At 40.2% G+C, this 16,030-nt stretch overlaps 1 protein-coding gene across 2 annotated transcripts in view; it reads left to right on the top strand.

Annotated features, from left to right (window-relative positions):
* Positions 1–16,030, top strand: part of VSNL1 (visinin like 1) — a 125,325-nt gene that overhangs the window by 37,641 nt on the left and 71,654 nt on the right. Inside the window, exon 2 of one of the 2 annotated variants that reach the window (XM_067544739.1) lies at positions 14,270–14,432. In XM_067544739.1, the coding sequence (XP_067400840.1) occupies positions 14,271–14,432 (162 nt within the window). In that variant the 5' untranslated portion in view covers position 14,270. Of the gene's footprint in view, positions 1–14,265; positions 14,433–16,030 lie in introns of both variants that reach the window. The other variant, XM_067544738.1, reaches the window with a different exon arrangement.

Below are 16,030 nucleotides of genomic sequence, written 5' to 3'. Positions count from 1 at the left end.
AAATGGGTACCTACCTTCTCATTTAGAATTGGACTGAGAAAACAACAACTTATCTTAGGTAGGCCATCAAACAGCTGACAAATGAAAATAACTTTCAATCACTACCATCTTGGATGGAATGTGAAGCAGTAACCTGGGGCTAAAAGGCATTCTCTTTTATTACCAGTTCAAGAGACATCCAGTCCCCAGAAAGCAATTTTTGACCACCTTTCTCCATGAAAAATACAAGTTTTCAAGTCTCTCTTCTATTTATTTTATTTGTATTTAATGTTGCTACAAGTTAAATCTTCAGTATTTTTTTCTGTTTGTGTTATAAGTAGTTCTGCATGATTCATTGGTTGACTTATTTAGGTGAATAATAGTTTTACCCATCCTTTTATGTCTGACATAAAAGCATAAAGCCACTCTTTTCATCCTGCAGAACTATGATTCGTCTTCTTGATAATACATTTTCTCTGCATTTAATCGAGTACCATCAAAAGCAGCCACAGGGGAAAGTTCTGATGACTGAGTTATAATGAATAGGGGTGGGTTTTGTTCTGAGGGAGCAATTGCCATAATAACACAGATGCTGTGTTCATATTTAAAAGGTTTTTAGTAGAAAAATAAGCCTTAATCTATATTCACACTAGCCACTTCCATTAACAGCTGCTCCATCTACATTCATGTGGTTTTCATTAGTGCGGTTGTTTAGCACAAAGGGTCAAAATCATCAGTTGAAATCAGCTTGGTTACACCAGTGATAAATTTGACCCAACGATGGCTAATTCCACAAGGTTGTCTTATTTTTCTTTCTTTTATGCAATAATTGAGTGTAAATAAAAGACTGAGAATACTGGAATCTGCTTATAATCATCTCAGTTATAGGGAAATTCTATTTATTGAGACAAATCCTGATGTTCTTGAACACTTTTTGCTCACTCCTTTATCCGGAAAAACTATTATCATGGAGCAGAGGAAGAGGGGGGGAGAGAAGCTGCCAGTATTCTGTGAGTGGGCGTGAGAGCAGGAGAGAATCCGTGCTCCTAATCTTGCTGTAGCTGCTCCCAACAGAAAGCAGAGAGGAGCTGGACTTGTCTTGCTACACCTGCTTCCCACTGTGGGTTCAGACAGTGCCTAGCAGAGACCATCTCGCACCAGTAACACAGCCACTGGTGCTCTCCCTCTGTAACTGCAGTGAGCAAAGACAGACCCTCACGCTACTCCAAGAGTTAAGAATTAAGAATCTTTTGCCAGATTGAGCCTTTTCTATTATAATGAAACTGCTCATAGTGAAATTTTTGTAAAATAATAATAATAATAATGTTGTTGCCCTTAGAGGCCAGAGTCCCATTGTGCTGGGCAATGTACAAACAAATGAGACAGCCCCTGCCCCCAAAGAGCTTACAACCTACATATAAGGCTGTAGACAATAGGTGAACAAAACAGATTGGGAAGCACAGGAAAATAATGAGATGATACTGGTATGAAAATCAGTGGCCTCAGCAAACCAGCTGCCTACCATTGTTAAGGTTTGGGGGGTTTTTTGTATGCATCATGGCAGGGAAGAGTTTGAAGAAGGAATTTGAAGGGAGGATAATAAGGTGGCTTTGCAGTTATTTGTGGGGAGCTCCTATCATTCATGAAAAGCAGAATGGGAGAAAATGCAAAGGTGCAAAATGGAAAAAATTAAAAATGGGCAATCACAGCTAGCGTCATTTAAGGACCGAAGGTGGGAATCAACCTCTCATTACCTTGTAAGAGCTGATAGCTAGGGCAAGGATAGGCTGTGAAGGGACTTAAAAGTGAATACAACTAGTTCAATTCACTGGAGAAGGGGGGACCAGTGAAGGGATGCAAAGAGGGGGAATAGAAGTAGAAGATTCCATTCTATTTACTATGACCAAATCCTAAGGTGTGTACTTCGTTTCTACTAACATCTGCATTGAGGCAAATTCCCAGTGAAGTAGCACAAAATGAATAAGGGCCTCAGGCTGTGGTCCCCCTTGAGGCCCAATATTGCTACCCAATCTGCATGTCCACATTTGTCTTCATTGCAAGAATTGCCTGCATGAGGGAAGTCATTGGGTGAGGCCATTGCCACCCAGGTGCACAAACATATTGGGTTGACAGCATGGGTAAGGGTATATTTGGGGAACAGTTCCACATAGAGGCAGATTTTGGGTCATACCATGTACTTTTTAAAAGTCTTACTATGCATAATCTAAGTGTAATTCTGCAAAAAAAAAAAAAAAAAAAAATCATGAAACATCCTAATAGGATCTTTCTTTGTTGTTTTAAGCTTGTATCCTAGATTTTCCTCATACATCATTTAAGTCTCGTGAGCCCAGCACCTGAGCTCAGTTCCTAGCTCTAGACCGTGGACAGGTACGTGGAATAGGAGGAATCTTCCTCTCTTGACTGAAATCACTGTTTTTGTGGAGGTTACTCTAATCCAGTGCTTGAGGAGCCTCCAAAGACTCTTGTACAGATCCCCATTCTGTGGAGGGTGGGAGGGCTGCTCTGGGAGCCCTCTGGCCCTGCCCTTCCATAGCATACCCATTTCCTGCCCTCTCCCACCTCTTCTTGTTGCCGCTCACACTGGGTAGGGAGTGTGCATTCCCATGTCCTCCTCATCCCCTGACTTCACCTCTATGTGCACTATAACTGCATTAGTTCTTCTGCTGGGGGAGCCTCCACATCCATGAAGAAGGGGCCTGGATTTGCCCCTTACTGCAGCTCTTCCTTGGTTGAAGTAAATAGCAATCCCATAAGAGAGAACCTGTGCAGTATAAAATAGTGCTCTGTGACACTTAGTCCTACCAGAATTAAGTTGCTAGTGTAGACAGACAACGATCAACAAAACAGGCAAGATTATACCTTAGCAAGTGGAACCTAGAAAAACATTTTGATTGCTAAATTAACCACCAGGGTCAGGAACACAGTGCATTCTAATTTATGACAGGCTGAAATCATGTTAACAATTAACATCTTGGGTTCTCTGATTGTCTATAAGGAAATCCGCACTTTGTAACTGTAAGTAGAATGGTGAAAAAAGAATAAATATTTACATGAGTAATAGTAGTCATAGATTAGCTTTATTGCTGTGGTACCGTTTTTCTTCCTGCTAAAGTGCTCTGGACACTGAATTATTAACTCAATAAAATATTTGAGTTAGAAAGCCAACCGTTTTAGATTTGCTAAATACAAGAACAACTGAGGAGGCAGGTAGTAAATATGAAGCCAGCAGTATGCTTAAAACATTTACAGAAAAAGGGAGTAGATATTGTTTAAAAGTCATGATGAAAGGGCTGAGATGGATGTAAAGGAGTGACGTCCTCACCATAGGGCTCATCACAGCAGAAACCACTGATTTAAGACTCAAAGGCATAGTCATAAAAAGTCACATGGTGTTTGACAACTACGACACAGGACTAATCATAATTATTAAAACTAGTGAGTAAACATGATGCAAACAATGCAGATGAACTTCTAGAATTCCTATTTAGAAGAAATTACAACAATCAAACCTGGTGGTCATGAAGGCATGTGTTTGTTTTTGTGAAGTTACCACAGATTTAAAAAGGGAGCAGCCACTGTAAATTGCACAGCTAGTGGGGAGAAAACAAAAACTTTCTGACACATGTGCTTTACATAGAAGCAATGCAAGGATTTTGAATCTGGCTCAGTGTCTCCAGGCATCAATTCTGCAGAAAAGGAACCAGGGTTAACAGTGGATAAGAAGCTGAATATGAATCAATAGTGTGCCCTTATTGCCAAGAAGACTAATGGCATATTGGGCTGCATTAATAGGAGTATTGCCAGCAGATTGAGGAAAGTGATTATTCCCCTCTGTTCAGCATTGGTGAGGCCACATTTGGAGTATTGTGTCCAGTTTTGGGCCCCCCACTACAGGAAGGATGTAGACAAATTGGAGAGAGTCCAGTAAAGGGCAACGAAAATGATTAGGGGGCTGGAGCACATGACTTATGAGGAGAGGCTGAGGGAACTGGGCTTGTTTAGTCTGCAGAAGAGAAGAGTGAGGAGGCATTTGATAGCAGCCTTCCACTAGTTGAAGGAGGATTCCAGGGAGGATGGAGCTAGGCTGTTTTCAATGGTGGCAGATGACCGAACAAGGAGCAATGGTCTCATGTTGCAGTGGGGGAGGTCTAGGTTGGAAATTAGGAAAATCTTTTCCACTAGGGGAGTGGTGAAGCACTGGAATGGGTTACCTAGGGAGGTGGTGGAATCTCCATCCTTAGAGGTTTTTAAGGCCCGGTTGCTAAAGTGCAGACTGGGATGATTTAGTTGGCATTGGTCCTGCTTTGAGCAGGGAGTTGGACAAGATGACCTCCTGAGGTCCCTTCCAACCCTGATCTTCTATGATTCCCGTACCCTCAATATGCTGGGCATGATGGAAAAGAGCAATAACATTTGTAGCCATGACTGCTAACTGCTGACAATAATTTGGTTTCATGGGTTGGAGAACAAGGTGGTTCTCACGCATCCAAACATTTCTTCAAAGGAAAGACTAAACTTGCAGGCTTTACAGGGCAAGAGTGATACCGTTGTGAGCATCAATGTACTGATGGTACATGTGTTGTGATATAATCTGACCTATAGGGCTAAACTTGGGAGACAGGTTATATCTTTGAGAGTTATCATGTGTCTAATCCCCCAGTGGTTACACAAATGTGCATCGTGATGAGTTGAACATTATCTTCTAGGCCAAACTTGAACAACTAGAGGATAGTTCCGGGCCCACCAGCAATGACCGTTAGTCACTGGAGCAACAACCCATGCTCAGTTGTGAGATGCCTGGTATGACCAAAATGCATAAGTGACCAGGATCTAAAACCAACGGTAAATTGCTTATGATCCTGACAGATTTGATCTCAATTTCAAAGGAAGGCTGGAACCCAGACTGGAACCTACAGTGATGGGCACTGATGTTCAAATATAGCTGATACGGCTCATCTTCTCCAAAGAGGAGTTTGCAACTGGGCGATAATAAGCAAATATTTCAGCATCAAGAAATGGTGTTTTAAATAGGGGATGAATCTCTAACATTTGAAAATGGTGCAGGCCATCCGGTTCGAAAGCAAGTCTTTGAAATACTTATCAATACTGGTATTACAGCCACCTAATTTGCTTTAAGTGGTCAGGTTGAACTTGGTATATTCAGGAGATTATGGACTTCTTAATCAGTAACTCAGGGGAACTGAAGTAGAGGAAGATAGTGTGTTCTGTTGGAAGCAACAAATCTTGCAATCAAAAACCTCAGAGAAATCAGCTGGGAACTGACAACTCTGCCATGAAACATGTAGCAAACTTGTCACAGTGATCAAACTGAATGAGTGCTGAAAGGGTGAAGCAGTCTGAATAATCATATTAATGATTACTCAAATTCAGCTGAATGGCATTTATCATATGAATAAATCCCATGTTACAGCAATAGGTGGTGGAAATGTTTTGAAGTTCTGTTTTCACTTATTATGTATCAGGACAGAGTTGAAGAGAATAGTCCAAATAAGGAAATATTCATCTTAATCCTAATAAAACAAATCTCTCCTTAAAACTCACATCAACCCACAGCTGACAGAGCACCATAGCTGATAATGGCTAGGCATGTGGAGAAATGAGGCCACTAATCTGCTTGTCTCCTATACTGGGATGGCTATTTTCTGTCAGCATTAGCAAAACGAAACATGTCTACCCATTATCCTTTTCGGACATCCAGCCTTATGTCACTAAACTATCTGAGAAATCTGTCACAGGAGCCAAACCCTGTCCAAAAGAGGAGAGGAAACGGAATGCGGGGGGGGGGGGGGGAGGACTGTTCAATTGTTGGCACACAATTGGGCTAGAAAGGTGTCAGTTCACATAATCTGGCCACTGCTGCTGTTAGAGCTTTGTCCCCTGCAGCTTTTGCCCTTTGGAACACTGTGCTTTATGTTTCAGTACCTAGTCAATTGTCCATTTCATTTCAAATAGTGTCTTGCCTAAAAGTCTTACTTTCACCATCTGTGTTTATTATTTATCTCAGTAATTGTATCATTTAACTCTTTTAAGGAGTTAGGAATATGTTTTGTATGATTGTATTGTATAACGTAATTACTCTCCATTTTTCCTCCAAGTAAAGAGACCGTTTCCACTGCAAGTAGAGATATTGATCCAGGATCTGATCTCTGGTAAAACCAGTATCAATCCAGAATAGTGGAGTTGCAATGGATTTACTCTGTTGTAACAGAGATCAGAATCTGGCCTGTTTCCACCACTTTGTGTGTGAAGTGCGTTTTGCTAGCGATAAGTGGTGCCTTGTTGCTATTAACCTCAATGTAGTATTACACTGAAAATCCCTACTTATTTATTTTTCATTAAGGTCTATAGCCTCCGTTTTACTGTGTGGCACAAATGGCAGCAAAAGTGGGGTTAAAATCATACAGTTGCATCCAAAGTGTTATGTGAAGGAAACAGCTGGCAATTCAGGTTCCTCCCCACCTTCCAGAGCGAAGAATACAGCAAATTCCTGCACTCTGCAAAGCTGCACAGTTCTGCTAAATCTTCCCCCTCTGGCCCGTGTTGGCACAAATCCTGTTTCCTTCCATGTGAGTGCAGAAGATGTTGGGGTAGCAGAACCATTTTACTGTACAAGGCACGGGACAGGTTTTGGGGAGGCCATTCTGGAGGTGCATACCCCTTTTGTGTAACCTAGCTCTGCAGTGTATCCCTGAGTGTGCTGTGGAGAGGGCTGGGGCCAGCACAGGCCACTGCAGTCAATAGACTCCTTCCTGCTCATTTGTTTGGGTGGGAGAATTCCTCTCCCATTCCACTCACAGAGTCCACCAGCTACAGGCTGGGTTCTTTGCAGAAGGTTTTTGGTCTTTATGTGTGAATGGTAAATTCTGGCTCTAAATTTCTGTTTTTCTATGGAACAAGAAATACATATTTGAAAGGATGAATCACCTGGCTGGTTTCACAGCTTTGTCCTGCTTCCATCTATCCTTCATGCTGACATTAGTAAGAGAAAGGCAGTGTCGGAAGTAGCCTGAGGAGAAAGGAACAATGCTGAGATTGGTCAGGAGTTATAGTTATTACCAGGGCACAGCAGGGAATTTGTTAAACAGCCTTGTAAAAAAATAACATGAAAATTGTTCTGTTATTTCAGATTACGCACACAACTCTGCACTTGCCCAGTGTTTTTGCTTTCTGGATTTTTCCATTACATATATATGTAAGGAAATTCCACTAGGTATATGATGGTTCTGCCTAGTGCATACAGAGCTGGATTGTGACTTTGGCTACATGTTGACACAGGCTAGAACAAGTGGACAGTCAGCGGGCAGGGGGATAGGAAGTGGGCATAGTCTTGACTTTGTCCCCTGCACAGTGGGTGTTGTAATTTGCTTCTGGCCCAGGCCAGCTGCTAATTACTACTCCCCAGAGCAAGGGAGAAGCAGGGAGAGTGTCTGAGGTACAGTGTCTCCAAGGCTACTTGTGCTGCAGCTTACTCATTACCCCTTGCTCACGACTACTTGGGAAGTAAGGTACTACTCAGGTGAGTAAGGATAATAAGTGTAAAGGTAGCGAAAACTGTGCTAAGTATAGGGAGACCAAAGAGCTTACAAAACAAAGAGAAAATGAGTAGAAATCATCTAAGGCAGTGGTTCCCAACCCAGGGCCAAAAGTGGCCTATAGGGTCTTTCAGAGAGGCCCGCGGCTCCCCTCCTGCTGGCTGCAGCAGGGAGCCGCTGCCTAACTACCCAGGCTGAGCTCATTGCTGGTGCAGGCTCCTTGCTGCAGACAAGGCGATAGGAGATCAGTGCTGTCCTCCCGCTGGCTGTAGCAGGGAGCACGGCAAAGTGCTCCACCTGTGTCCCTAGGCTGATCTAGGACATAACCAGAGCAAGTGACTACGTTGCATGGCCAGATTTTCAAAAATGCGCAGGATCAGATTTTCAGGAGGAGACCCCGAGTCAGATTTTCACAAGAGCTCAACTCCCATTGAAGCACCTGAATAAAGGCCAGATGTTCCAAAGCAGTCAGCAGTTCTCATACTGGCTTTCAAGGCATCCAACATTACATACTGAGCTCTTTTGAACATTCTGACCACCAGCATGAGTCTTGTTAGTTCTACATATTCTTTATCGATTATTTGTAGCACTATAGTGGGGGGGAGGACCCACTAGGGTTTCACTTGCTGTCACTATGGTCTGTACTTGTGTTGGTGAGCACTTTCTTACACAAGGAATCCCACTGCGGCAGATTCTGATATCTTTTCTCCTCTCGAGTACTACCTGACTCCTTGAGCAGTCCCTTTGTGCCATATTGCGAACCTCTAGCAGACACTCAGATGAGTATACTCCTCAACATGAATGAGACAGTCACAACCCGTCATACTGCTCATCATGAATGAGACGGTCACAATCTAGTCCTTTGATATTCAGATAAGTAACATACTATTCACCTTACGGTAGGTATTCAAGGGTATCAGAATCTGGCACATTCACTTCTATAGACTTATGTGGAATAGATGCTCCTTAATGCAAGCAAGAGTTGCATGATATAGCTGTATATTTAAAATAGTAAATCTTGACTGAATTTACAGTTACCTTTCACAGGGGTTTCAGCATGAAGTATTTCAATGTATATTGCTGATATTTAAAGCCAGTGTCTTAGTTACAGTCTTCATTTTGCCCCGGTTGTATTAAGTAGACTTTTTATTTTGCTGGCACAGAAGTTTAAAAAATATTTGTTCAAGGCATGTTGCTTAGAAACAAAACATTTTTTTAGGCTGATGTGCCATTCTCCAGAATATGCAACACTTGAACAACAGTGCTTGGGTATTCACATACTAAAATGATTTGGAAGCAAATGAATAGATTAAATGAAAATTTTGCTCCACAAAAGGATTCTAGTAGTTTTGAGTGACCTTCAGCCTTCTTGAAGAACTTAGTGGTTGTGCAGCTGTGCTCTCCTGTTTCTGCCTAATGCATATTAATGGATTTTCAGAGGGAAAAACCATGTTTGGTAAACCATGATTATGGCTTAATTAAAAATGTTTTAATTTTAGACAATTAAATATGTAAGTGTTGGCAGCTAGTACATTCATTGCTAATAGGGGATTATACCTCCTCTGTAAAAATAAGAGATGTAAAGAAGCCCTAGAAGACTGGACTAAATCTCATGGTTAACTAGAAAAATCTATGAATAACAATTTTCTTACCAAAAATAACTGGATCAACAGCAACCAGAAGCCTGAGCACTTGATAGTCATATGATACTGTTGAGCCTTACTGCAGATTGTAATTCAAATGGTTTTTGCTAACAAAAGAACTGGAGGTTGAAAAGGAAATGGAAAAAATGAATTGATGTAATTACAGTAGAGGATTATACCTGACAGGACAGATCAACTAGTTCAGTTCCCTGCATCCAGCAGCAAAGCAGATAATGTACCATGTTTAACTGGACCAATAAATAAATGAGAATACGTAAGATTTCAGTCCCAAATTATTCTTTCCTTACATGTTGGTTAAGTTTTACAGAAAGCATCATTTATGAAAGGGTTTTGTTAAGCTGTTTATTGCAATTAACACTGATACAACACACAAACAGATTTACATTATATGGCAAGATGCATCAAAGGCCGCTGAAAGGTGTTTAAGGCAGATCAGACAATCTGTAGTGGAACAAGCAGGTGAGTAAATACTAGGATCATGTATCATAGAAAGACAGGAAAGGGGTGTCTTGTTTCTCTGAATATGATGATGGAAGAGATTATAGATAGATAAGTTGGGCCAGTTGTTTGCTCAGGTACACTGGTATAAATCTAGAGCACCTCCATTGATTTCAATGATTTATATTCACATACTGAGAAAATAATTTTTCTTGGGAAATGGAGTTGAGGTTTACAGAAGAACGCTATTTCCTGTGGGGATTTTGTCTGCTTACATATCTGTGAAGTGTCATGTGCATCAATGGGACTACATAAATAAATGGATAAATTTAGAAATAAGTTAAAAAAATGATATAATTTATCCATTGGAGGTCACTTTTTCTCACCTTTCGGTCTCAATGAGATAAACATTAATGAGGATGTGAAAATACCAGGAATCCAAATGAATAAGTCAAGTAAAAATGACTTAGATAAATGAAAGAAGCCAGATGACATTAATCTCAGGCTCCTTTTGGATATAGCAAAGGAAGTTATTGTACGTATTGGCAGTCATCTTTGAGAACTCTTGGAAAACACGTGAGGTGCTTTGGACTGAAAAATGTAGCTCCATTTTTAAAAGGCAAAAAAGAAACAAACAAAGGAAATCAAAAGGCCAGTTAAAACACCAAAACAAATAAAGTATCAGCTAGTCTGTAAGCAGTTAGGATGGGAGGCAAGCAGAAGAATGTATTACTATTAGATTAGTCAGTATGGGGTCTTAAATATACAGACTATGTCAAATTAACCCAACATAATTTTTTAAATATAAACACACAAGCTTTGTGGAAAGGGGACATTCAAAGAGAATACTGGGCCAGATATACCAAGAAATATGTGATTTTCTGACCAGAAGTCTCAACTTTGTCCTCTTAAAGCATTTGGAATATCCACATTATCAGTCTGCCCCAAAGGCAGTTGTGTATATTAACTTTGCCTTATACAATGTATGTGAGGCACACATAGTCTGAAAACGTATATCTAACTATGGCAAACATTTAGAGCTATTGTCTCTCACTTACCCATGTTTAAACTGGTGTAACTTCATTGATCTCAATGATTTACATGGGTTTAAATTAGAGAAGATGCAAGGGCATTAGTTTTTTTTCTCTACACATTTGTAGGGTATACTGATAAATTGATAGTTGTTCCATACGAGGATTATTAAATTTACAAAGAACATAGAAGATTGAAAATGGGTTTCTTTGGTAAGCTAATGATTTTTACATAGGAAAGGAAGCAAATGCAGAGTGTTACCAGATCTGTCTGCTAGATATCGGCAATACCTAAAGAAACTGTGAGTCTAGTTGTGCATTCAGTTACATCTGTGCAGCACCATAATGTGGTTGTGTAACAGGACAGGATTTGTCCCTAAGCCTTTGGGATATTCCTGGCCAATAATGCTTTAGTCCAATTGGTTGCAGTATTTTACATGGTCGTATTTGCAGCACTCATTTCATACCCAGTCAATCCTTTGAAAATGTGCCCCTTTTTTGAGGCGTCTAAAAAAGCTCTTGTAGCCGAAACACGTGTTGTCTTAGCAAAAGTGACTTGCCAATTGTTATGATTTGCCCCAGGGACAAGCTAGTTTGGATAAGAATATTATGGGATGGATACATGGTGGAATGGGAAGGACTATAAACAAAGATTATTAATAGAACCGTGACAACTTGGGAAGTGGTTCTGAGCAGAGCTCTAGAGTGGTTGCACAGTCACGGATGATGCAGAGCTAGAAGGGATGGTTAACACTATGGCAGCCTGTCCCAATAAAGCCACCTGTGGGGAAATGATAGAAATTGGCAGAATACAAAGTAGTTCACTTGATGAGAAAGAAACTAAATATAAAAATGGGAAAAGTTTGTTTAAAAACAATACTGCAGGAAAAAAAAAAGATTTGAAGATGGAGAGGAGGAAGGGTTGAAAGAATTGAGATATGAGCTATATTTATAAACAAATAGGTCAAGTGTTGACAGTAATCAGATGTAAATGATCTACTGAGTGTTCACTATATTGCAATTAATGATTATATTTCTCCACTTCCATTCTCCTTTGCTGTCTGTTTTTATTCCCTTTTAAGATTTATGTTAATTTCTGGACTTCACATTAACTTGGGCACATGGATAGTAGAGATAGAAAAGACTTGTCTATTCAGTCAGTTCAGGATTGTTTCCCCACAGTATATTCTTCAGTGCTTCTCATTAGGGACCTGATTCTCTCTATGGTCTTGTATTTTGTGTCATCATTTACACCTGTGCAGAGAGGGGACCGAGTGAGTGTTAAAGGTTATCAGATCAGAATGGTAGTTTTTTAATCCTGCAGTGAACAGATATAAATGACTACCCTAGGCACAAGTGAGTGGAGAATCAGGCCCTGTATTTTCCAGTGTTTTTTTTTTTTTTTTGTTACATACCAATGGACGTTTTGCTATTGACTTAGATAGGAGCAGGTTGTGAATGAAAGACTACATGGACCCGATCCTGCAAGGTGAGGAGCACCTTTCATACCCATGAAAGTCAGTGGAGGTTGAGGGTAGTTAGCACTGTCTAGGAGGATCTTAGCACTTTATCAGACTGGGTTCATACTAACCAGGTTAACTTGAATTCAATATGTGTAATGGGGTAAAGCCCTTATAGAACTGGGAGTGAGAAAAAGTCAGCCAAACTGTCAATCACCCAGAGAGATGGGAAGGACTTCTCTTCTCTGCAGCTCCTGGCTGTCTCCCAACTAGAGAGTCAGAGTTGAAGGGCTGGTGAGGAAGGATCACTTCAGGCAGTTATGAGAAATACACAGTACTTTAAGTGGGTAAATGGATTGACATTTTGTTATGGAAAAGTAGCCTTTGTTCTTTTATTTAAAAAGAATGTTTGGTACTTTGTTTGCTAAGCCTCTTTGAACTGGATGCCACTGACTTGTTTGGATAGCCTTTCTGCCACAATTTGGTGTTAAGGGTGGGATGACCCTGTGAAGAACCTGACCGGAAGTTGACAGGTGACTCGAATGTGATACTATGGGTGCTTAAGACACCATATAGAAAGAGTCCCAGACAAGGCTTTGTGTTGTTGAGCTGGTCCACAGCTAGAATGGCAGACTTACCAGTATAAGAGAGAGTTTCTAAAAATCAGCATGACACACTTCAGAGACTTTCAGTAAAAGTATCAAAAATTATTTTAAATAAAAAAAATCAAAAGAATAACAAAGGTTGTCTTTCCGTAAGACGGTGTTCGTTCATTTACACATTCAAAATACTTCATATGCCTTATAGCAGGCCCAGGTTCTTCCAGGAGACCCTTCCTCATCAGCCCTTCAACTCTGACTCTCTACTGGGAGGGATCCAAGGATTTTACAGAGGGCTTCCCTATCAAAACCCTTTGCAGAGAACAGAAGACCCTTCCCTGTCTCTGACAATGTGGGTAGCCAACCCAGCTCTCTTTTCCTCGCTCCTGGTTCTGTAAGGGCTTCACCCCTTCTTACTATGAGATTACTTCTGTGAGTGAGGGTTGCTCAGGTAAGCTGGGCTTGCAAGATCAGGCCCTAAGACTTTAGGACAGGAAATGGCAATACTGTCATTCACCCACTGTCTTGATAATTGCAAAAATGCACATTGGGATAACGTGGTTATCTAAAAAAATGAGCAAGAAAGTCAAAAATGAGGGGGGAAGAATTATTTTTACTAGTCAATGTTGATTTAACAAAAAAAGACCTAATATTATCAGAAGAAAAATGTAGTCCTACTAATATACCGCAGAACACTCCATATTGCAAGAGTGAAGTGTATTCCAGGGCCTGATCCTGCCAAGATTTCCACTTGTGCTTAACTTCATGCGTGAGGGTAGTCCCATGCTCTTCAATGGGACTGCTTACAAACACAGGTTAATATATGTGGAAGCCTTTGAAGGATTGGGGCCATACATTGTAAAGAGTCTGTCAATCATTGAATTGGTGTCAGAGTAGGGGTTTAAGGTAAGGATAAAGAGAAATCCTGCAGAAACCTGTGAATAATATCAAATCTGTGAATCTGTGAAATGTATGAATTAAAATGCAAAGAAAAGATGAATTACGAGATCCTTTTCAACCGACCATAGCGCTGATGAATAACATTGTCAGCCTAGGGAACATTCTCTCATCATTGACTATACAAGGAATGGTTAGGAACCGCTCTTCAAGATTACTAAAAGAAAGGTCACTTTTTAATATGATGGTAACCACGTATAGGAAGAACCTGTTAGTCCTCTCAAAAAACAAAAGTGGGTGAATCTTTATATTAAATTATTATTAAAGATAAAAAGATTAGACAAATTCTCATTTATTTTGAAAGCAAACTCAGCAGTCTCTCTGCAGCATTTAAGAGCTTTAATTGAAAGATGAATTTCTAAGTTTTTCTCCAATTCAGCCTAACACTTATTTAAATATAGTTTTAGCTTCCAAATAATCAGGGAGAGCATGGAGTCAGCCTTGGTTGAAAGCTTCAGTGAATACAAAACAAGGTTTTCAATAGCATACTCCAGCTTGGTTGCTATCAAGTTTTAAAATGATCACAGCAACTTGACTAATTGTCTTAATTTGCTTTTCTTAAGGCAGAATGGGGAAACAGAATAGCAAACTGGCCCCTGAAGTGATGGAGGATCTGGTGAAGAGCACGGAGTTTAACGAACATGAACTCAAACAGTGGTACAAAGGATTTCTAAAGGACTGTCCTAGTGGTAGACTGAACCTTGATGAGTTTCAGCAGCTTTATGTAAAGGTATGTTATTTATTAGCTTTCTGTTGCACTGCCACAAGAAGGGTATCAGAGTGATGTGTAGAGCAAAAATATCCTTCATGGCTATCATTCGGATTAAAGTCTGTACTGACAAGGAGCAGCCAGGTATGTACATAGGAATTGCTATAGTAATCGGACCAATGGTCCAGATAGATCAATATCTTGTATCTGAGAGTGAGCGGTTGCAAACGCTTTAGAGGAAGGATATAATTTTCCCAAAGTAGGAAGATTCTTCCTAAACCCTGTAAATCAGGGGTTGTTTTATGCTTGGAAGGAGGACGGAGGGTTATGGCCCCAATCCTGCAAGATGACCCGTGTTGGCAGATCCTATACCACATATAGTGCCATTGGTTTATAAAATGTGTATCCTGTGTATGTTCTCATTACCCATCCAAATGTCTATTCCTCTTTTGATTCCCGGTAATTTCTTAGCCCCAATGAAGTTCTGCGGCATAGAGTTCTGTAGATTAATTATGTGTTGTGTAAAAAAAAAGGTTCTTTGTATGTTTTAAATGTTTGGCCTTTACTTTTCATTAAGTTTCCCTTTGTCCTTGGAATATGAGAGAGGATACGTAGGACATCTGGTTACCTTCTTTTTACTAGTCATTGATTTATCACATACCGTGTCTTCTTATTTTTACTGTGTATTTATTCTGTAACGGGAGAAACATTGGAGACAGCATGAGACATTTATTCACATTCCAAAAATAATTACATTTTCATTTAAAATGGAACAACTGCCTGAAGGTCAGAGGCTTCAAAGTAATTTTAAGTAGGAAAAATATTGGATTGGGGTGATGAACAGTTAGTTCAGAAAATTACAGTGTTAGGTTGAGGAACAATAAAAATGCCAGCAGTCAATTTTACCAGTGCTTTGCTGGCCTGGAGCTCAATAATGATCTCTGTAGGCAAGGACTCTCTATATTTATCTGCAGTCCATCTTTTCTGCATTTCCCCACACCATCAACACAAATGTCATAAAGCAGCTCCCTTCGCTCTGCTGGTGGAGGCTACTGTACAAACACTGTTAGTACAAACACTGTTAGTAGTGTGTATGAATTAAGCTCCCATCTATGCACTTTAATTTCTGCGCATTAAAACAGCGTCCTGAAAAGTCCTGGCTTCCAGAAAACTGTGACTCTGTAGTTGTTGTTTTGTGATAACCCTTCTATTACTGCATTAGAGTGTTGTGTTTTGTATTGAGTGATTATTGATTGCCTTTGCCTTCATTTTAGATGTTGTTTGGCATGTGTCCTACATTGACTTGCATCTTATCATTTCTCCTGCATGTCTGTAGGAAAAGTAAATAGCTTTTGCAAAATATATATGTGTAGCAAAATACACAAGATGTTTAACTGTTGTGGAACCATTGCTTCCTGTTTGATAAATTTACAAATAAAAAGGGGTGAATAAAATCTAAATAAGTATTTTTGGATATGACTGTGTGGGAGGGGCTATCTTCTGAAGTCATCTCCAAGCCATGAAGACTTCTGCTTTTCAGAAGTGTTTCTGAGTCATCCTCAGAGGTCATTCCACAAGGTGCTTTACCCCAGGGGGAAAGAAGTTCCATTGTTGTTGAA

The sequence above is a fragment of the Emydura macquarii genome, unplaced genomic scaffold (assembly GCF_026122565.2).
Source record: "Emydura macquarii macquarii isolate MOO-44397 ecotype Brisbane River unplaced genomic scaffold, CSIRO-AGI_Emac_v2 contig_1027, whole genome shotgun sequence".
Taxonomy (NCBI): Eukaryota; Metazoa; Chordata; order Testudines; family Chelidae; genus Emydura; species Emydura macquarii.
Note: the sequence above shows the minus strand (reverse complement) of the source record. Positions and strands in the feature narration are given on the sequence as shown.